At 47.6% G+C, this 22,768-nt stretch overlaps 1 protein-coding gene across 2 annotated transcripts in view; it reads right to left on the bottom strand.

Moving 5' to 3' along the window:
* Positions 1 to 1,999: 1,999 nt before the first annotated feature.
* Positions 2,000 to 22,768, bottom strand: part of unc5b (unc-5 netrin receptor B) — a 275,167-nt gene continuing 254,398 nt past the window's right edge. For both annotated transcript variants that reach the window (XM_078199370.1, XM_078199371.1), the window contains 6 exons: positions 19,874 to 20,042; positions 17,846 to 18,079; positions 15,345 to 15,494; positions 11,124 to 11,288; positions 7,256 to 7,434; positions 2,000 to 5,622 (listed from right to left, as the gene is read on the bottom strand). In XM_078199370.1, coding sequence (XP_078055496.1) covers positions 5,460 to 5,622; positions 7,256 to 7,434; positions 11,124 to 11,288; positions 15,345 to 15,494; positions 17,846 to 18,079; positions 19,874 to 20,042 — 1,060 coding nt within the window. In that variant the 3' untranslated portion in view covers positions 2,000 to 5,459. The remainder of the gene's footprint in view (positions 5,623 to 7,255; positions 7,435 to 11,123; positions 11,289 to 15,344; positions 15,495 to 17,845; positions 18,080 to 19,873; positions 20,043 to 22,768) is intronic.

Below are 22,768 nucleotides of genomic sequence, written 5' to 3'. Positions count from 1 at the left end.
AACTAGTGGGCAAAGCTGCAGGAGATTTGATCAGGCAACTCATGAGTTGGATAAATAAGTACACCGGGGTCTTATTTCTTATTGTGGAGATGCCGGCGTTGGACTGTGAGTAAAGAAGTCTCACAACACCAGGTTAAAGTCCAACAGATTTATTTGAATCATGAGCTTTCAGAGTGCTGCTCCTTCATTCAAGTGAGTCCTGATAAAGGAGTCCTCCAATTCTAGGACACACCTGATGAAGGAGTTCTCCAATTCCAAGACTCACCTCAGGAAGGACTCCTCCAATTCCAAGACTCACCTCATGAAGGACTCCTCCAATTCCAAGACTCACCTCATTAAGGAGTTCTCCAATTCCAGAACTCACCTCATGAAGGAGTTCTCCAATTCCAGAACTCGCCTCATTAAGGAGCAGCGCTCTGAAAAGCTCGTGATTCCAAATAAACCTCTTGGACTTCAACCTGGTGTCATGAGACTTCTTACTTATTTCTTATTGGCTAGATGTTGACCAGCTTGCAGCAGCTGTAGTGAAACCATGTTTATTGTGTCAGATCTCAGGCAGTTGCTGCTGGGGGGTTCTTGCCGAGGGGAAAGGAGAGGTTCACGAGAATTCTGACTGCTATTCAGCGGGCTGGTAAAGGGGGTATGTTTGCTCCAATAGAAGCGCAAAGTGTTGGGAATGCCCAGCATGCCTGTCAGTATCCGCTCAAGGAGGAACGGGCCAGTGACCCATCATCAGAGTGCAGATCATGAACCTGAATCATGGGGGTGCGATCTTACCGGCCGTTCACACCACATCCCCGCTGCAGCGAGGTCGGACAATTCGCCGCCCGGCCAAATCTCCGGTCACCGCAGTGGGACGGGAAAATCCTGCCAGTGTGAACGGCCGTAAGATTCCGGCCATTGACTGGGCAGCACAGTGGCTAGCACTGCTGCCTCATAGCCCCAGGGACCCGGGTTCGATTCCCGGCTTGGGTCACTGTCTGTGCGGAGTTTGCACGTGCACCCCGTGTCTGCGTGGGTTTCCTCCGGGTGCTCCAGTTTCCTCCCACAGTCCAAAGATGTGCGGGTTAGGTTGATTGGCCATGCTAAATTGCCCTCAGTGTCAGGGGATTAACAAGTTAAATGTGTGGGATTACAGGAATAGGGCCTGGGTGGGATTATGGTCGGTGCAGACTCGATGGGCCAAATGACCTCCTTCTGCACTGTAGGGATTCTATGAATAAAGAAGGAAAATTTGTGGAGTTGCATCTAAAGTTAGACATTATGTTCTGAGTTTTGCAAGCACAGGCTGGTTGAGAATGGTCAGAATTCTGCCCATAATGCACAGCAGGGATGTGCTGTTTGATACCATGTGCCAGTCATTTGGACATATGGATTACATACCTGACATTGCATTGGAGGCTGTGTGTACACAGTGCACTTGGAGATAGGGGTACCTGCACAATAGCACCCCTAGAGCTCTGCAGCCAGCTTCCCAGCGAGAATAGACTCTGCCCCTCCCCCTACTGGTGAGAATCACATCTGAGCTCTTTTTTCCTAAGTGTCGTACGATTGCGTCTGGGAGCTTGCCCAAAAAAATGGGTGCAATTCTCTCCCATTTTCACACTCGTTCGGCACTTAGGAATTTCTTTTGGTAATATCGACCCCCCAGGTTAACAATTGTAATTGTAAAATTATTTAGGAATCTTGTATCTCGATCCGCTTACTCTAACAGAGGTGCTAATCCATTAGCTAGGCAGTGCAAGAGGTCATTCAGCCTTTTAAGCTCATTCTGCCATTCAATGAGATCATGGTCAACGTGTACCTTGACGTCTTTCCACCCACCTTGGTTCCGGACTCTTTATTACCCCTACTGAAGAAAAGATTAGAGCAAATGCGCTAAAACAGGGAAGCGGAATCTAATGGGATTAGGCCCAAACATCTCTCTGGAAAATTACAGATGGCCATTTTTCTGACTCTTTAGGGGTCCAAAGAAAAATGCAACGCTTGATTCGTTAAACTAGGAAATATAATTTATTGCATAAAAATTAATTTGTTACAATAGGAACGCTAAACTTATTTACAATCGGTAGTTTACAGAATGAACAAATACATGGAAAGAGAGACAGAGCAATAGATTCTAGCACTTTCTATACATATATGAAAGATGTACATAAAAAAAAACTGAAGCAACACGATGTGCCCGAAAATGAAATAACTCTATGAACTTGCATAGCACTTGGAGTGAACGAAAGAAATTAAAGCACTATTTTGCTAACCGCTTGGTGTAATGGTACCCTTTACATGGCAGGGGGCGGGGAGAACAAAAGAGGGTTAACTGTTTGCTAAAACACCTTTAGCCTTTTTTTTTGTATCAATGAATACTGAAAAACGCTGCCCATAGCCATCTAAAAATGAATGCCAACCTCCACCCCCCCGCAGTAAGCCGGATTGCCCTTCATCCAGGTCCAAAATCTGGAAATCTGGAACGAGCCACCATAGATTGATCAAATATAATTTTATAAAAATTATATATGTCACCTGAAACAATTATTTGGGACCCTTTTTTTTAAAAAAAGCTCACCACTATACCTTGTTATCATTTGATGAAAACAGTTAATGAGGAGTGCGGCTCTGCTGGTTAAGAAGTCAAGCTGGAGGCTGGGGGAGGAATCTCTCTTTCGTACAGGTTCTCGGGACCTAGGGTTGCCAACTCTGGTTGGATGTGTCCCTGGAGGTTTTTGTCACCCATGTCCTAGCTGCCCCCTTACCCAATCAGACAGATTTCCCCCCCACCCCCCCCCCCCCCACCCCCCCCCCACTAACCACCTGTCGATAATGAGAAACATAACGCTGCAAGAAACTGGAGAAACTAAAGCTTTGAACGCCCTTATGAGTCTTTCCCTGGGCGTTACTTGCAGCACGGGTCCTGAAGACTAACTTGTCAATTCCCGGACACTCCAGGGCAATGCTGGTGGGTTGGCAACCCCTGCATGGAACTGCAAACCGGGTTTCCTTATAAGTAGACTGGCCAATTTGGTTAGCTGAGCACCCACCGAGGGTTAGCCACACTCTGGGGTGATAACTCATATCCAATGATTCCGTTTCTGAAACAATCATTTAAAAATTAAAATTACACAACGATGGATTTAAAATGCATTTGTCCAAGAATGTCTTGAAAATAAATAACTTTACCAAATACTTAAACATTTCCACAACATTTACAAATAACTAATATTCGTGTCACTTTTGTTGGTGTGCTTTCGGAGAGTTTATACTCTTGTTGACACTAGAAGAGCGTCAAAAAATGCATCACACACTCCCACATTCAACCAATATTAATATATTTTTCAGGTTGGCCCGACCTTTGAGTCAACTACAGATGTTACCAATGGAAATGGTTATGCAAACACCTTTCAAAGTCCATTGACTTGCATTAACGAACGTCTCAACGTGGCACGGCAACAAGCAAAGGTGTTTTCTTAAAAGGCAAGTTTGGAATAAGACACCATTGGATACTGATCCTCAAACTGGGAATCAAATGAAGAATGAAACCTTGGGAGGGCTTTGCCATCTGAGACAGTTCCTGTGAAAGAAAAAGCATACCAACATTTGGGTAGCTTTCTCTCAAGTGAGCACTTCCTTAAGAGGAAGAAACACCTAGATGACGCACTTCCACCTCATTCGGTCCACCGCTATCTCCAGACACCCAATCCCAAGGTTCCGAAATGGCTTTACACTTCTTCCGTCTGTCAATGTTTGTGTTAACAAAGGCTTCAAGGACCCAAAGGTGTGAGGTCCCACAGGCTTCATCAGTGACATTGTCTTGGGGCGTGATGATATGGCTCAGTGGGGTGGAGGGAGTAAGGTGTGGGGCAACAGTGGAGAATATTCCAACGCAGAATGAGGCTCCTGTTATGGAAGGACAGGGGAAGTGTTGAATGACGGTGGGGTGTCAGAATGCTTCTGTGCGTCTCCCATCTGCTTTTCATACAGGGGCCCCCATTAACATTCAGCATCAAAGTTACAATTCAGGGAAATAAAAGCTGAATTAAGGTTTAAGAAAATAACAGTGAGGATGTGCTTTCAAATGTCAAAAGCACGTTGACACAGTAACATCTCTGCCATATTCATCCAAATCAAACGTTGGGACTTCTGATCTACATCCTGGCTTGGCGCATGTGTGTTTGGCTATTTTGACCATGGGAACATTGCAAGGTCATCAGTCAAGAATTATTTCTCCTGAGTCGGGTTAGTTCTTTCAGTTAATCACTATTGCTTTGCGTCAAGTCTTAAACCACCCGAGTCCATGGCCTCAACTTCGTGAAGGTTGGGGTAGAAATTATTCTGGTTTAAACGTTTAAATTTTATTTATCAGTCACAAGGCTTACATTCACACTGCAATGAAGTTGCTGCGAAAATCCCCTAGTTGCCACACTCCAGCGCCTCTTCGGGTACACTCAGGGAGAATTTAGCACGGCCAATCCACCTGACCAGCACATATTTCGGACTGTGGGAGGGAAACCGGAGGAAACCCACGCAGACACGGGGAGAATGTGCAGACCCAAGCTGGGAATCGAACCCGGGTCCCTGGCGCTGTGAGGCAGCAGTGCTCACCGTGCCGCCCAATTATTCTGGTGTATCTCAATGGAGAGATGGGGTGGAGGGGAAGAAGGGGGTAAGTCAGGTGCACCTGCACTGGAGTCATAAAACCCTTCATGTTCATCAGAAATGATTGATGCTAAGCCTCAGTAATGATTGTGGTTGATATGACTGGCTGAGTGCCCACTAACCCGGTGTACCCCTGTGCGCATTAACCTGCTTATGTCTGACGTCACAACAGCGGACAAGCCCATCAATTGCTTGGTTATGGGCATCTTCAGTCGGAACCTCTGAGCTTGTATCAAAAAGAGAGAAAGGCTTTGGAGATCACTCTTAAGACGTGTTCTGCGATCGCGACTGGGGAGAAATCAGCACTGATGTGGCATCTGCAAAGTTTTCTTCCAAGCCCGAACAAACGATTTTTGCTGACTACTTTCAAAAATAAAATGAGGGAGGATAACAGGGCCCAGTGGCGATGGCTGGCATCTCTTCTTCATCAGAAACAGTTGTTAACAGCTCAGTTGGATTCCTCCTCTTCTTGCTTGTACAATGTGTGCGCTAGGATCTGAGTGATGTCTACATCGACTGTGAGTGTAAACAAATCCTCGGGTTTTATACAAAGTTTCACACCAGGAGCAAAAAAAAAAGCATCCAAAGATATGGATAATAAATTAAATGCCGTTTCCTAAGAAACTGTCAACCTTTTACAAGCTACCCAAAGCTTTTGAGAGGAGAGAGGGTTTGTCTCGATTGAATGTGACACCTTCAGTTCTCGGGTAAAAATGCCAAGTTCCTAATCTGCTTGGTGCCCCAGTGAGCTCCAACGGTCGCCATAGATGCTAGGGTTCCATCCCGATGTGGGTGAGGTTATCCGCGTTTCAGCAATCTTCTGTCGTCATGACTACCATCACGTCACTCTTGCCCATCTCCTCGAGCACAGCGGCGAGGGAATTGATGTCTCCGTCATCTTGATGCTGGGCTTCCCATAAGTCCAGGATGACCCCAGTGGGACTAAGTTTCGTAGCAAAATAGGTGAGATACCTGAACATGAAAGAGGGAACAAAATTAATCAATGGAATTTTCCCATCACGGGAATCGTAGCGGGCGGGACACCGAACATGCAAAAGGTCTGCTGACCCCGGCTGGGATTTGTCTGGTCTTGGGGCTGGAAATTCCTGTCTGCTATCTCTAAACGTACACCGATAGTGCAGTAGAATTCTGGTTGCAGAATGAAATGCTCTCTGATTTCTCTATATTTTGCATTTATGACTGAAATCCCATAGAATCCTTACAGTGCAGAAGGAGGCCATTTGGCCCATCGAGTCTGCACCGACTCTTCGACAGAGCAACCCACCCAAGCCCTATCCCCATATTCCTACGTATTTACCTTCTAATCCCCCTAACCTACATATCTTGTGACATTAAGGGGCAATTTAGTATGGCCAATCCACCTAACCTGCATACCTTTGGACTGTGGGAGGAAACCAGAGCACCCGGAGGAAACCCACGCAGACACAGGGAGAACGTGCAAACTCCACACAGACAGTCACTCAAGGCTGGAGTTGAACCCGGGTCCCTGACGCTGTGAGGCAGCAGTGCTAACCACTGTACCACCTCTATGTGACAGATTAATACATCAATGGCTGCATCCAGTGACATCTGTATTCTCAGCAGAATAGAAAGAATGAGATGTTCACGGCATCAATCAAGTGGCATTGCTCTAAGTGACTGAGGTTGATTGTACTCACATCAGTTGTATTATTATCCGCCACTGACTGCATTTTGCTGGGAAAATAATCCAGATTTTAACGGGAGACTTTGCTATAGTTTCAGTCAAGAAAGAAGGCAAGTGGAATGTTGGCCATGAATATAAGGGAGATGGGAGTACAATAATAGGGAAGTCTTGCTCCAACTGCACAGGGCGTTGATGAGACCACACCTAGAGTACTGTGAACAATCTTGGTCCCCCTACTTAAGGAAAGATGATATTTGCACAGGAAGCACAGTTTGGAGAAGGTTTATTGGGCTGATTTCTAGGGTGAAGGGATTGCCCCATGAGGAAATGTTGAGCAGGTTGGGCCTATACTCACTGGAGTTTAGCAGACTGAAAGGCGGCGATCTTATTGAATTATAAGATTCTGAGGGGATGCTTTCCCTTGTGGGGGAATCTAGAACGAGTAGGCATACTTCCAAGTAAGGGGGCCTCCTGTTTAAGATGGACTTGAGGAGGAATGTCTTCTCCCATATGGTCGTTTGAATTCTCTTCCCGGGATAGCAGTGAAGACTGGGTCTTTGAATGTATTCCAGGTCAAATTGGATTTTTGATTGACAGGAAAATCAAGGGTTAAGAGGGCCGGCAGGAATGTGGAGTTGCGGCTACAATCAGACCAGCCATGATCTTATTGAATGTCGCAGTAGACCCGAGGGGCCGAATGGCCTACACCTACTCCTATCCCTTGTGATCTTATTAAGAGTTTGGACACAGCTCTGATTATGAATAAATTAGAATCTCAAGTCCCAACCACCTCATTGGCTGACACAGTGGGGCCAATATTCATTCCACAAATCAACAGCACGCTAGACGTGTATATTTTCTTCACTTGGCTCACTCATGGACCCATTTATTTCCATTCATTCTGCCTGTTGAGAGACTGTAGGGGAATTTCCTACTCACCTGTCAACCCCCAGCTTCTGGGCCAGGAGTCTCCAGTCATTGCCCCGGGTATTTGGTGCGTCCAAATTAGTGCAGATCTTCTGCCTGATGGAATATGGAATCTTAAAGGCATAAGGGCCCACCTGGGTGGTTATGTTGGTGCCAACCTGCGAGTGGAACGGGCTAACACATTTGGCGTTCTGTTAAGGAAGGAAACAAACATTTATGATCATGTCAACACCAATTCCGACTTCCAAGGTTACAATGTGAACAAAATAAAGAATAACATTGCGATTTGCTTGGTCCACAGTGTTGATTTGAGGACATGCGTGACTGCTCCTCGCTTTGTATTTCGAGTGAAACAAATGCATTTTAAAAGAGAGCATCCACACGTTCATTGGGACAGCCAACAGACAGACACCCTGGCTGCGATTCTCCAACCTCGCCCGCGACTGGGATTCTCCGGTCCCGCTGCAGTGAATGGAGATTTGGCTGAGCCGCCAATTTTTCCGTTCTCGCTGGCACCGGGGCTGGGGGGGGGTGGGGGGGGGGCGGCAGGGGGGGGGAATACGGCTCTGGTGAATTCCGACCCCCCAGCTTCTGTAGCTTTATCATTTCAATTCTCCACCTCCGTCTCAGTGATCTCTCTGCCCCTGGTTTCTGACTCTGTAGCTCTTTGGAAGCTGGGGGAAAGCACTCCTTTATCAGTTCGGTATTTCACACCTCCTCAGCCCCAAAGCTGAACTCAATGATTTCAGATCATAACCACTGGTCCTATTTTTTGGGAAGCATGTTGCTGGTTATGACTCTGCTGTTGCCATTTACACCTCCTTTAGACACATCTTTTGTTCAGTAGTGAAAACAAAAAAAAATGTTTATTTTTCTTTTCCCCTCCACTCTCTCCCCTTATTTTATTCCCCCTTTCCTTACCTTTCTTCTCAATTTTATCTCTCTCCCACCCATCTCCCCCCTCCCTCCACATCTTCATCAGTCACAGTTTACTCTCTGATTTCAGCTTCTCTGCCGTTTGGCCATTCACACCCTTTATTCTCTCTGTGAGCTGCCATTAGCAGTCTTTCCCCTTGTTTTTGTGGCTATGACTCATCTTTCATTCCCTCCCCCTGCAGTATAAATATCTCCCACTTTCTCTGCCTTTTAGCTTTGACAAAGGGTCATCTGGGACTTGAAACGTCAGCTCTTTTCTCTCCTTACAGATGCTGCCAGACCCGCTGAGATTTTCCAGCATTATCTCTTTTGGTTTTGTTCACTGGTCCCATTCCTTGCAAAGTGATCCCTCTCTCATTTAATCTTTCTGAGCCCCCTCCTCACCTGTATTCCCAACAGACCTCCCCATTCGTTCTTCCCTCCATTGTTGACAGTCCATTTCCCTGTTGCTGCACTTGTTCAAGACCTGTTACATTGCTCATGTTCCCCGGTTCTGTGGGAAGTTATTGATGATTAACTCTGGGCACGGAGCGGTGAGCCAATGGCCGCTGGTGGGATCTTCTAGACCCGCTGGAGTCAATGGCCATTTGTGTGGCTTGCCAGCCCTGCCTGGCCACAGGGTGGGTGTCGACCTCAGCGGAACTGGAAGATCCCACTGGCAGGAAGGGCTGGAAAATTCCACCATTGTTTCCTTTCTGGTGGCACAGTGGTTAGCACTGTTGCCTCACAGTGCCAAGGACCTGGGTTCAATTCCAGTCTTGGGTGACTGTCTGTGAGGAGTCTGCACGTTCTCCCCGTATCTGCATGGGTTTCCTCCGGGTGCTCCAGTTTCTTTCCACAGTCCAAAGATGTGCAGGTTAGGTGCATTGATCGTGCTAAATTGCCCCTTAGTGTCCCAAGATGTGTAGGTTAGGGGGATTAGCCATGGTAAATGCATGGGGTTAGGATAAGATGCTCTGTTGGAGAGTCGGTGCAGGATTGTTGGGCTGAATGGCCTCCTTCTGCACCGAAAGGATTCTATGGGCGGAACTTTATGACCTCACTCGACCCGAGACCCAAAAAACCTGCTCGAGGTCAACAGATCTTCCCATTTTCCGATTCCCATGATGAATGGGAATGGGGTGGTAGAATTCCGGTGTATGATTCTATTCTATGATTCCACAGAAGCTGTCAAACCAGCTTAGTGTTCGCAGCATTTTCTGTTTATGTTTTGACATCTCCACAAACTCGCTTCTCATGTCACAATCAGTAGCACCCAGAAAGATTCTAGGAGATGGTATGATCTTTGTCCCAAAGTAGTCCCTTTGGATACAGCTACACAAATTAAGGAAAATAACTACCCAGAGTACTGGAGTTCATTTCCAGAAGGATAACATTGAAGAGCAGAGAAGTTATGTTAAACTTCTGTAGAATACTGGACAGACTACACTTAGGAGTAATGTGCACAATTCTGGTCTCCAAATTGTAAATAGAAGCACTGGAAAAATTTCAAAACAAAAGATGGGATACCAGATCTGAGAGGTTTACAGGTCTGGAAAGTTTGAAGAGGAGCGGAAGTCAAAACTGATGGCTGATCTGGTACAGGTCTTTAAGATTATAGAATCATAGAATCACTACAGTGCAGAAGGAGGCCATTTGGCCCATTGAGTCTGCACTGACCACAATCCAACCCAGACCCCATTCCCGCAACCTCCTATATTTACCCTGCTAATCCCCTGACACTAAGGGCCAATTTAGCATGGCCAATCAACCTAACCCACACATCATTGGACTGTGGGAGGAAACCGGAGCACCCGGAGGAAACCCATGCAGACACAGGGAGAATCATAGAATCCCTACAGTGCAAAGGAGGCCATTTGGCCCATCGAGTCTGCACCGACCACAATCCCACCCAGGCCCTATTCCCGTAACCCCACATATTTACCCTGCTAATCCCCCTGACACAAAGCGTCAATTTAGCATGGCCAATCAACCTAACCCGCACATCTTTGGAGTGTGGGAGGAAACCGGAGCACCCGGAGGAAACCCACGCAGAAACAGGGAGAATGTGCAAACTCCACACAGACAGTGACCCAAGGCTGGAATTGAACCCGGGTCCCTGGCGCTGTGAGGCAGCAGTGCTAACCACTGTGCCACCCCAAGGGGCTTGATAGGGTAGACATGGAGAGAGTTCCATTTCCAGGGGTAGACTAGAGCTACTGATAAATCCAATCAGGGATTCAGGAGAAATGTCTTTACCCAGAGAGAGATGGGAATGTGGAACTCACCATCATGTGGAATAGGTGAGGCAAATAGCACAGATGCATTTAAGGAGAGTATTGATAAACGCAATAGGGAGAGAGGAACTGAAGGATATAATGATAGGGTGAGATGATGTAGGGTAGGAGGAGGTTTGTGTGAAGCTTGTTGCTTATTGCTTGTTGGTCCAAATGGCCTATTTCTGGCTGTATTTTCTATGCAATCGAAATAAGGTGGTAAAATCATTCCCAATTTCCTGTACCTCTGCCCTCTTTCATGCTTTTAAATTATTTAAAGTTTATCTATTAGTGTCACAAGTAGGCTTACATTAACACTGCAATGAAGTTACTGTGAAAGTCCACTAGTCGCCATACTTGGTGCCTGTTTGGGTACACTGAGGGAGAATTTAGCATGGCCAATGCACTTAACCAGCACGTCTTTTAGACTGTGGAAGGAAACCGGAGCACCCGGAGGAAACCCACGCAGACACGGGGAGAATGTGCAAACTCCACACAGACAGTGACCCGAGGCGGGAATCGAACCCGGGTTCCTGGTGCTGTGAGGCAGCAGTGCTAACCACTGTGCCACTGTGCCGTCCACGTATTGTTAATAGTTCATTTATTCTCAGTAACAGAGTGAAATGTGTGCTATGTGGGAAGTTTGTGAGCACAGCTTCCGACCATTCATGGCCCCCCTATGTTCTCACCTCTTCAATGGTCGCATGTAGCTGGAATATCTGTCCCTCTCCCTCCACCTGTCTGACACAGATTTTACAGGAAAATTCAGTTGATGCCAGGCTGTGTCTCTCCAGTGAGAAGGTGCAGTGTAACGCTCTCTGCGTACCACTCCAGATATGGTAAAATGGGATTTCCTGGGAAGATACGAGAGAGAGAGAGAGCAACATTTGATTATTTTCATCCAATCCGTTCATTGAATGTAACGCGGGTGGAATTGAAAAACGATTCAAAATCTTGGGACGCCAAGGCAAGTCTAAAGTAAAACTTCCCAAAATGGGAATCCCTGTGGCTGGGGATAATCCAAGCCCAATATTTACATTTCTGAATTCTCTTTTCCCGTATTTCTTGATCAACTTCCATGTTTAATTTCTCTAACCAATAATGAAGAAATGTTTTACCTTTCAGTTTGGCCGGTCGACATGGGGATCTTTGGGTAGTGTGTCAGTATTTACAGGGGATCCCCTGGGGAGTGTGTCAGTATTTACAGGGGTTCCCCTGGGGAGTGTGTCAGTATTTACAGGGGGATCCCTGGGGAGTGTGTCAGTATTTACAGGGGGTTCCCTGGGGAGTGTGTCAGTATTTACAAGGGTTCCCCTGGGGAGTGTGTCAGTATTTACAGGGGGTCCCCGGGCAGTGTGTCAGTATTTACAGGAGGTCCCTGGGGAGTGTGTCTGTATTTACAGGGGGTCCCTGGGGAGTGTGTCAGTATTTACAGGGGGATCCTGGGAGTGTGTCAGTACTTACAGGGGTTCCCTGGGGAGTGCGTCTGTACTTACAGGGGTTCCCTGGGGAGTGTGTCAGTATTTACAGGGGGATCCCTGGGGAGTGTGTCAGTATTTACAGGGGTTCCCCTGGCAGTGTGTCAGTATTTACAGGGGTTCCCCTGGGGAGTGTGTCAGTATTTACAGGGGTTCCCCTGGGGAGTGTGTCAGTATTTACAGGGGTTCCCCTGGGGAGTGTGTCAGTATTTACAGGGGTTCCCCTGGGGAGTGTGTCAGTATTTACAGGGGGATCCCTGGGGAGTGTGTCAGTATTTACAGGGGGATCCTGGGAGTGTGTCAGTACTTACAGGGGTTCCCTGGGGAGTGCGTCTGTACTTACAGGGGTTCCCTGGGGAGTGTGTCAGTATTTACAGGGGGATCCCTGGGGAGTGTGTCAGTATTTACAGGGGTTCCCCTGGCAGTGTGTCAGTATTTACAGGGGTTCCCCTGGGGTGTGTGTCAGTATTTACAGGGGTTCCCCTGGGGAGTGTGTCAGTATTTACAGGGGTTCCCCTGGGGAGTGTGTCAGTATTTACAGGGGTTCCCCTGGGGAGTGTGTCAGTATTTACAGGGGGATCCCTGGGGAGTGTGTCAGTATTTACAGGGGGTCCCTGAAAGTGTGTCAATATAACGTGCGCAGCAATTAAAATTTTATTTTCATTCATTCACAGAATGTGGGATGTGATTGGCTAGATCAGCCTTTATTGCCCATCCCTAGCTGCCCTTGAGAGTGTGGTGGGGAGCCGTATTTTTAAGTACAACTGGCTTGCTCGGCCATTTCAGGGGGCAGTTAAGAGTCAACCACATTGCTGTGGCTCTGGAGTGTCATGTAGGCCAGACCGGGTAAGGACGGCAGATTTCCTTCCCTAAAGGGCAGTAGTGAACAAGATGGGTTTTTAAACTACAGTCTGGTTGCCTCACGGTCCTTATTACTGAGACTAACTTCTTAAATTCCACAATTATTCCACGAGTTGAATTTAAATTCCCTAGCTGCTATGGAGGGATTTGAACTCATATCTCCAAGTCTCTGGTTTAAGTTCCTGGATTACTAGTCCAGTGCTATCGACACTCTGCTACCAGGGAGCTCCAGGTGGAACTCTGGTTTCATTCCAAGTCTGCTTCAAGGCCCATCACAACAAGTTGGATTTCTGAAGCCAAATCTTTGGGATTAACAGTAGGAAAAATAATAACCCAAAAGTGACAACTACAAAGGATCAACTATTGCAAATATCTGGCTGTTGTCCCCTGCTGCATCTAGTCACTTGGTACCTGTGTCCACCACACAAACACTCACAAAACAAGCTAAAGGATGTTCATTCTATGCCCTGGCATTGCTGGCAACAGTTTCCATAGCAACGTGACTTGTGGCGGTTTACCTGACTGGTAGGGAGAAGTAAGACCCAAATGATGTTTGACATTTGATATCACCAGTCTGGGAAGAAATGATTTATATCTCGGTGTGAATCTCTCACCAGGTTCATTTGGAAAAGCAGAGTGAAAGGCATTGGAACCTTCTGAACGCCAAAACAATTCTCTTCTCTAATTCTTCCCCTCTTCTCTCCGCTAAAGGCTGTTGTGGAAATCTTCCACAACACCCATCCTTTGTTCATGAACCCAGGCTGCGAATGGCTGGTAGGTTAGTCAGCCAAGGGAGGCATTGCAATCAGGTAGTCTCAAGTGCGGCATGGTGGCACAGTGGTTAGCACTGCTGTCTCATAGCGCCAGGGGCTCAGGTTCTATTCTGACCTTGGCTGACTGTCTGTGCGGAGTCTGCGTGTTCTCCCCGTGTTTGCGTGGATTCCCTCTGGTTTCCTCCCACAGTCCAAAAGATGTGCAGGTTAGGTGGATTGGCCATGGTAAATGCGTGGGGTTACAGGGATAGGGTGGGGGAGAGGGCCTGGGTAAGATACTCTCTCTGTCAATGAGTCGGTGGGCCAAATGGCCTCTTTCTGCACTGTAGGGATTCTATGATAAGCAGTCAGGGGTGGGGAACCCCTGTTGAAAGCTGACCTCTCATGGAGACTTTTGACCTCTCCACGGAGGTCAGCTAACTCAACACAGAATAGGCGATGAATTTGGGCTGTTGCATGTTGGCCTGGGCAAGACAAACACATAACTGCAGGCTGTCAAAAACTGAACAACTTTGAACCACACGGGGTGGGGCACGCAGGTTTGGGATAAGGGGACGATGATTTAGAACTGGGGTGAGGAGAAATTTCTTCACTCAAAGGGTTGTGAATCTTTGGAATTCTCCACCCTAGAGAGTTGTGCATGCTCCATTGTTGAATATATTTAAGGCTGAGATGTTGAGCCAGGAAATCAGGGTATATGGGGAGCAGGGCTCAAGGGGATGTATGGTCCACTCCCGGTCCTATTTCTTGTGTACACTTACACCTCCCCAACAGAGGGGGCAGCAGAGAGTGCAATACAACAAAATGCTCGACCATTAACAATATATTACAAAGGGGGACCTGGCGATTCAAGGATCATTCAGGCAGCAATTCTCAGAGGGATAGTAACAAAAAAGTTTAAGTTTTTAAAAAAGTTATTTATTAGTGTCACAAGTAGGCTTACATTAACACGGCAATGAAGTTACTGTGAAAATCCCCTAGTTACTGTAGACTTTATCCTGACTCCCTCATATCACTCATGTGATATAGGTTTCTATGATTCTCTTGCTGAGGGTGTACGATTAAGGTTTTAAAGAGCTGGCACAGACATGATGGGCTGAATAGCCTCATTGTGAGCTGTAAGTGGTCGATTCAATAACAATGCTTTCAGTTCGACTGCTGTGCATCCTAAAGAGTTGCTATGATTGAACATCAAGCAGGTCAAATTGCAATTAGGAATCTACTGAAGACCATGAAACCATTGTCGATTGTCGGAAAAACCCATCTGGTTCACTAATGTCCTTTTGGGAAATCTGCCTTCCTAACCCGGTCTGCCCTACATGTGACTCCAGAGCCACAGCAATGTTAAAGTTAAAGTTTATTTATTAGTCACAAGTAAGGCTTACATTAACACTGCAATGAAGTTACTGTGAAATTCCCCTCGTCGCCACAGTCCTATTCGGGTGCACTGAGGGAGAATTTAGCATGGCCACTGCACTCTAACCAGCACGACTGTGGGAGGAAACCGGAGCACCCGGAGGAAACCCACACAGACACGGGGAGAACGTGCAGACTCCACACAGACAGTGACCCAAGCCGGGAATCGAACCCGGGTCCCTGGTGCTGTGAGGCAGCAGTGCTAACCCACGGTGCCAATATGGTTGACTCTCAACTGCCCTCTGAACAAGGATATCTCGGGATGGGCAATAAATGCTGGCCGGCCAGCGATGCCCATGTCCCACGAACAAATAATTAAAAAATGACAGAAATGTCCCTTCTTTAGAAATGATACTGGTGATGTGATCATTTGGGCTCCTACCTGATATTTGGCGAGCAATTTGCTTCTCCACAGCGAATGAGGGATATCGTGGATGGAGAGCCGGAGGTTGTGGTAACTGTCCTTGAAGAGCAGTGTTTTGGGTTCCTCCAGCAAGTAACCACCTAGAGTCCTCTCCAGCTCCAGCACTTCCTGTAGAGAGATACAAACAGACGGATTAAACAAAATAATGAAGCCTGCTATAAATAACCAAATGATTCACTTTATGAAATCTGTCAGCCTTACCCAGTCTAGGGCATCCTGTGGGATTTTATTTAAAATATACATGACAGACAAAGACCATTAGGCCCTGTGAACCTGAGCTGCTGTTTATATTCCATACGATTCTCTTCCAACTCCACCGACCTCAACTCAGCATTTCAACACATCTTCCAGCTCCCTTTTCTCTCATCTATTCACCGAGGCCGGAATTTTCCAGCCATTCACGCCAGCGGGATTCTCCAGTCCCGCTGCACGTTCTCAGTCTCTCCTGATGGCTGTTCCCTCTCAATTCCGATGCCGTCCTTCTAAATCTTCTCACCTACTTCCTTCTACATCCTGTTTTTAGAAGGTGGAACTCGCAGGCCGGGGTTTCTCCCACCTCGCCCGCAGCAGGGATTCTCCAGTCCCGCTGCTGTGAATGGAGGTTTGGCTGAGCGACGAATTCTCCGTCCTCCCTGGCAGCAGCGGTGGAACCTGAACAACCGGAAAGATCCGGCCCTAGGGGGCACCACATCTATCTGCCTCGAGCACTCGCTGTGGTAGCGAACTCTGCATTCTAACCACTTGCTGAGTAAAGGAACACACCCTTGTTTCCCTGCTGGGTTCATTACTAACTAACTTGTAGATTTTGGATTCATCCACAAGAGAAAACATTCTGTCCACATCTACCCAATGGTAGCGTCAGCTGACAACCCCTCCAAGCCACTCCGATCAAGGGAAAACATGGGATTTTAAGAATTGTCACTGGGATGTCAAGAATTGTCACTGTGGATGCTGGAGTTATAGAACAGGGTGTAGAGGGATACAGGTGGTTGGTCTAGATAGAACAATGTGATCGGCACAGGCCTGTGTGGGCCGAAGGGCCTGTTCCTGTGCTGTATTGTTCTTTGTTAATCTCGGCAGTGCAGAAGAAGGCCATTTGGCCCATTGATTCTGTACTGACTGTCTGACAGAGCATCTCACCCAGGCTTCATCCCTTACCCTATCCCTGTAACCCCACGTATTTACCCCACTAATCCCCCTAACCGACACATCTTGGGACACTAAGCGGCAATTTAGCATGGCCAATTCCACCTAATCTGCACATCTTTGGACTGTGGGAGGAAACCAGAGCACCCGGAGGAAACCCATGCAGACACGGGGAGAACGTGCAGACTCTACACAGTCACCCAAGGCCGGAATTGAACCCGGGTCCCTGGCGCTGTGAGGCAGCAGTGCTAACCACTGTGCCACCTGAAATAAAAATAAAATGTCGGCCAGGCAGCACATGAGGACATTGCGAGACTGAGCTAACATTTCAGGTCAATGACCTGCTGTTACAAGTAAGCAAAGTGAGGGATTTAACCATTTCTAATTAAGTATGGAGCCTGTTAAAAGAACAGATGGGACAAGGAGGAAAGAGCCAAAAGGACAACGGAAAATCCATTGGAATGTACTCAAAGAATCCTTGAAGAGGTCAAACATCCATCAAACGTCGGGTGGCACGGTGGTTAGCACTGCTGCTAGGTTGGGTCACTGTCTGTGTGGAGTTTGCACATTCTCCCCGTGTCTGCGTGGGTTTCCTCTGGGTGTTCCAGTTTCCTCCCACAGTCCAAAGATGTGCGGGTTAGGTGGATTGGCCATGCTAAATTGGCCCTTAGTGTCAGGGAGACCAGCTAGAGTAAATGTGTGGGGTTATGAGGATAGGGCCTGGGTGGGATTGTTGTCGGTGCAGGCTTGATGGGCCGAATGGCCTCCTTCTGCACTGTAGGGATTCTATGATCCACATTGACTTATGCGAGACCCAGGCTTGACTATAATGACAGTGGCATCCAGGGAGGAACAAAACACGCTGAGAGACTTTGTGGCGAACGTGCAGAGGGTCCACCCAACCCATCGAGTGCCACCAGTCCCACACGTAGCAGAGCCCGCACAGATCACACACTGGATCTATCACCCTTCTCAGAACCCCCCACCCAAGTGGGGGCAAATCACCCGCGATCCCGAGGGACTGCCAAAGGAAAAGGAAGCGGGAGTGATTTAATGATAAACGGGATGATTGGGAGAAGAAACGAAAGATGGGAGGTGTAAATGGCAACAGCGAAAACATCCCCAGTACCTGCTGCATGAAAGGGCACAGGGGCTGTTACGGTCAGAAGTAACTGAAATCAATGTTGAGTCTGTAAGGTTTTGAATCCTTCCTGCACGACTCTTTAATAACAATGCGATAAAAGTAGGTTGCTGTAAGAAAAGAAACACACCAGAGAGAATGGACGTGAAGAAGCTTACAATGTAACAGGTACCTTCAAAGCATCTGGAGTGTCGTCCACACAGTACACTTTAAGGCTGTACTCCAGTGATGTACATGAGGTGGGTGCAAATATGGCGAGCTGGAGTCTTTTAATGGCTGATTTGGAGACCGACTCCCCAACGAGGGCGTACGTGCCCAACTGATCCAGCAACACGTGACAGGACTGGGGATCCAGCTGACAGTAGCACGGAGTGTTTAGATTCTCCTCCTCCAACGTCACCACCTCCTGGAGAGAGAGTAATTTGAAGCATGTGAAAGGACCCTGACAAAGAAAAAATCTTCTGAAAAGAGAACAAGAGAAGCACCATCAACAACAACATCTTGTATTTATATAGCGCCTTTACTACAGTAGAATGTGCCCAAGGTGCTTTGTGGGAGTGTTATCAAACAGTGTTTGATACCTAGCCACATTAGGATAGGTGTAGGCCAGTCCATCACGCAGACCAGCCTCCCATCCATTGACTCTGTCTACACTTCCCGCTGCCGCGGCAAAGCAGCCAGCATAATTAAGGACCCCACCCCGGACATTCTCTCTTCCACCTTTTTCCGCCGGGAAAAAGATACAAAAGTCTGAGGTCACGTACCAACTGACTCAAGAACAGCTTCTTCCCTGCTGCTGTCAGACTTTTTAATGGACCGACCCCACATTAAGTTGATCTTTCTCTACACCTTAGCTATGACTGTAACACTACATTCTGCACTCTCTCCTTTCCTTCTCTATGAACGGTATGCTTTGTCTGTATCGCGCGCAAGAAACAATACTTTTCACTGTATGTTAATACATGTGACAATAATAAATCAATTCAAATCAAATCAATCAAAGGTGACCAAAAGCTCGGTCAAGGAGGTAGATTTTAAGGAGCGTCTTAAAGGAGGCAGGGGGAGAGGCAGAGCTGGCTGAGAGAGGAAATTCCAGAGTTTGGGGCCAAGGCAACAGAAGGCCAGAGAGACGAAAACTGAGGAGGCCAGAATTCCTTCACAATAGATTCCCGCCCGCCGCCCCCCCATCCCCTCATGGCGGGTTGTCTGGCATTGGAGGTAGTTCACCATTAGCTATTCCAATGGCCATTTGCGTTGCTCACTGGCACTGAATCTGCAACGGGACTGGAAGATACCACCAGCAGGAAGGGCTGGAAAATGTCAGCGTTTGTCTTTCTCGTATATGTACCCTGTCTTCCCAACCCTGCCCCCAGCGACCAGCCAGCCTGAGGCGACAGGGCATTTGCTTTGACATCCCCAACCAAGCAGCGATGCCTCGATCTGCACTCAAGCACCAGCCGAGATTAAAGGGGGGAGGGGTTTGAGTCCACACCTTGCTGAGCTAAGAAGTGAGAATGCTGGAGAGTGAGGAAAGCTCCAACACTAATGATGAGGAAGATAGATCATTGCGCCACAACTAAAAACAGAAAATGCTGGAGATACTCAGCAGCGTCCGCGGAGAGAGAAACAGAGGTAAGCGTTTCAGACTGAGGATCTTTCTTGCTCCCCCGGGATTGAACAGGAACAGCCATGGAAGGGCAGGGTAAAGGCTGCGAATTCTGCGGCAACTAACTCATCTCTTGACCCCTCAAAGCCCGTCCACCCATCTGTAAGGCACAAGCCATATATGGGAGAGGGTGGCACAGTGGTAATGTCACTGGACTAGTAATCTAGGCAAATGATGTGGGGACACGGGTTCAAATCCCAGCACGGATTTCTAATTCAGTTTGTGAAATTGAAAATCAGCCGCAGGAATGGTGACCATGAAGCTCTCATTGATTCTTGTACCAACCCATCTGGTTCACTAATGTCCTTTAGGGAAGGAAATCTGCCGTCCTTACCTGGTCTGGCCTACATGTGACTCCAGGGCCACAGCAATGTGGTTGACTCTCAAGTGCCCTCTAAAATGGCCCAACAATCCGAGGGATGGACAACAAATGTTAGCCTTGCCAGGGATGCCCCAAATAAATGTAGGATGTTATCATTAGGGCGTAGGATTGTGCTCCCCAGTGAGTGGGCTTGCTACTTCTTGTGTCCTTACCTCCCAGGCCGCTTGGTGAGTCTGTGTCTTGAATTTGATGGTCCAGTCCGATTCACAGACCTCTGCGCAGTGAGGCATACTGAGGACCACGGGCCTACACAACAACATGCCTGTGGGGCCACAGGTTACCATGGGACTCAGGACCGTCTGCGAACCTTCGGATGGTGGTCTTTGGAAAAGAAACAGAAGAGAATGTCCGTCAAGTCAGTCACAAGCCCCCCCAAAGTCTTCCCCTGCCCTAGAGATAGGTTAGTTAAAACAGGTTCACCGATAGATGACTGCAGTTGATGACATAGAAATTGATTGATAACATAAGGGCAGCACGGTGGCACAGCGATTAGCACTGCGCCAGGGACCGGGTTCAATTCCCGGCTTGGGTCACTATCTGCACGGAGTCTGCACATTCTCCCCGTGTCTGCGTGGGTTTCCTCCGGCTGCTCCAGTTTCCTCCCACAGTCTGAAAGATGTGCTGGTTAGGGTGCATTGACCCGAACAGGCGCCGGAGTGCGGCGACTAGGGGAATTTCACTGTAACTTCATTGCAATGTTAATGTAAGCCTTACTTGTGACGAATAAATAATTTTTAAAAAGAAACATAGAAGATAGGGGCAGGAGGAGGCCATTCGGCCCTTCGAGCCTGCTCCGCCATTCATCACAATCATGGCTGATCGTCCAACTCAATAGCCTCATCCTGCTTTCTCCCCATAACCTTTGATCCCGTTCGCCCCAAGTGCTATATCCAGCCGCCTCTTGAATACATTCAATGTTTTGGCATCAACTACTTCCTGTGGTAATGAATTCCACAGGCTCACCACTCTTTGAGTGAAGAAATGTCTCCTCATCTCCACCCTAAATGGTCCACCCCGAATCCTCAGACTGTGGCCCCTGGTTCTTGATTCCCTCACCATCGGGAATATCCTCCCTGCATCTACCCTGTCTAGTCCTGTTAGAATTTTATCAGTCTCTATGAGATCCTCCCTCATTCGTCTGAACTCCAGTGAAAACAATCCTAACCTAGTCAATCTCTCCTCATACATCAGTCCCGCCATCCCCGGAATCAGCCTGGTAAACCTTCGCTGCACTGTCTCGACCCTTCCTCAGAAAAGGAGACCCTGATAGCAATACAACCAGGAGCCTGCAATACAAGACAAGCTATGAATAAATCCAAACTAGAGTGAGTGGTTAGAAGGTGGAACTCACTATCACAGGAAATGGTTGAGGCAAAATAGCTTTGATGCTTTCCAAAGAGAAGCTAGACAAAGATACACGAGAGAGGAGTGAGTCGGAAGGTGTACCAAAAGGAGTGGATGAATTGGGAAGGAAACCCGTGTAGAGTATAAACTCCACCATTGATTGGTTGGGCTGAATGTGTTCTGTTGTTGTAAAACAGGCACCAACCTGGTGTTCCATCGCGGGTGAGACTGGTGTTAAAATAATGGACACCGGAGGATTGTACAGATATTGTTAGTTACAATTAACTCAAAACAGGGAGATATCTTTAAACATGGAAGTTGTCACAAGGGGGCAGCAATGTCATTTTCCAAAGAAACCATCTAAAATTAGCTGACAACTTCACAATGAAAGGTGTCAATGTAGCTGTATTTACAAACACAGCTCTCTTATACCCGAGTTCAGTGTGACACAGGCAAATCTCACCCCAGTATTGTACAGATTGAGTATCATACAGACTGAGTATCGTCCAGACGGAGAATCGTCCAGGTGGAGTACTGTACAGACTGAGTATCATACAGACCGAGTATCGTCCAGACCGAGTATCGTCCAGACGGAGTATCGTCCAGACAGAGTATTGTCCAGATGGAGTATCGTACAGACAGAGTATCGTCCAGACGGAGTATCGTCCAGACCGAGTATCGTCCAGACCGAGTATCGTCTTGACCGAGTATCGTCCTGACCGAGTATCATCTGACGGAGTATCGTCCAGACGGAGTATCGTCCAGACAGAGTATTGTCCAGATGGAGTATCGTACAGACAGAGTATCGTCCAGACGGAGTATCGTCCAGACCGAGTATCGTCCAGATGGAGTATCGTACAGATGGGGTATCGTCCAGACGGAGTATCATCCAGACGGAGTATCGTTCATACGGAGTATCGTCCAAACTGAGTATCGTCCAGACTGAGTATCGTCCAGACTGATTATCATTAAGATCCAAAACACACTATGTGACAGGATGCTGAAATCAGATCCTCTGGGAACTTTGAAAAGGCAATTGGACATGTTCTTGATGAAGATTAGGTTGCAGGGTTGTGGGGAATGGAGTGAGGAACGGGATCAGATGCCGGTACGACAGATCCCCTAGGCTGAACGATTCTATGGTTCGAGGTGAGATCAGTCGACTCCAGTTCAGTTATTTAGGCCTGTTTCCAAATCTGATGAATATGAGGTTGAAGACCTGATTCATCGACCGATAATTTGCCTGACTTGCTTTTGCACACGATGCCACAGGGTAAAGTGGGGAGGGACCAAGTCAAACAATTTAAATACAAGCAGAATCATGCACCCATGTTTCACTTGCTGCTACAGTTGATTTTCAGAGACACACGCTTAAATCTTCTTTGTCCCAGTCATGTTGAAGGAAGGATTTATCGAGCTGCCTTGTTCCACTGCGTTACCAAGTGTTGAGCTGTTAGATCAGGCAGCGAGTCGCTCCCGGCATAATGAAGAATAAACGGTTGTGTAAACGGTTTGGGGGGTTAGGCCGCTGAAAACCCTGGATCCTGGCTTGATGCGTTTTCTGGAAACTTCTACTGCACGTTCCAGAATCAGGGAGAGATTCCCCACTTTGATCACTGCCCCCTGTGTCTTCACCTGCTGAGGACTTGAGCACTAGACTTCCTTCCCCAAACCGCTTTGCCTCTCCATCTCTCTCTTTCTTT

Source organism: Mustelus asterias, chromosome 28, assembly GCF_964213995.1.
Source record: "Mustelus asterias chromosome 28, sMusAst1.hap1.1, whole genome shotgun sequence".
NCBI lineage: Eukaryota > Metazoa > Chordata > Chondrichthyes > Carcharhiniformes > Triakidae > Mustelus > Mustelus asterias.
The sequence above is the reverse complement of the archived record's forward strand: the minus strand, read 5'-3'. Positions and strand labels throughout refer to the sequence as shown.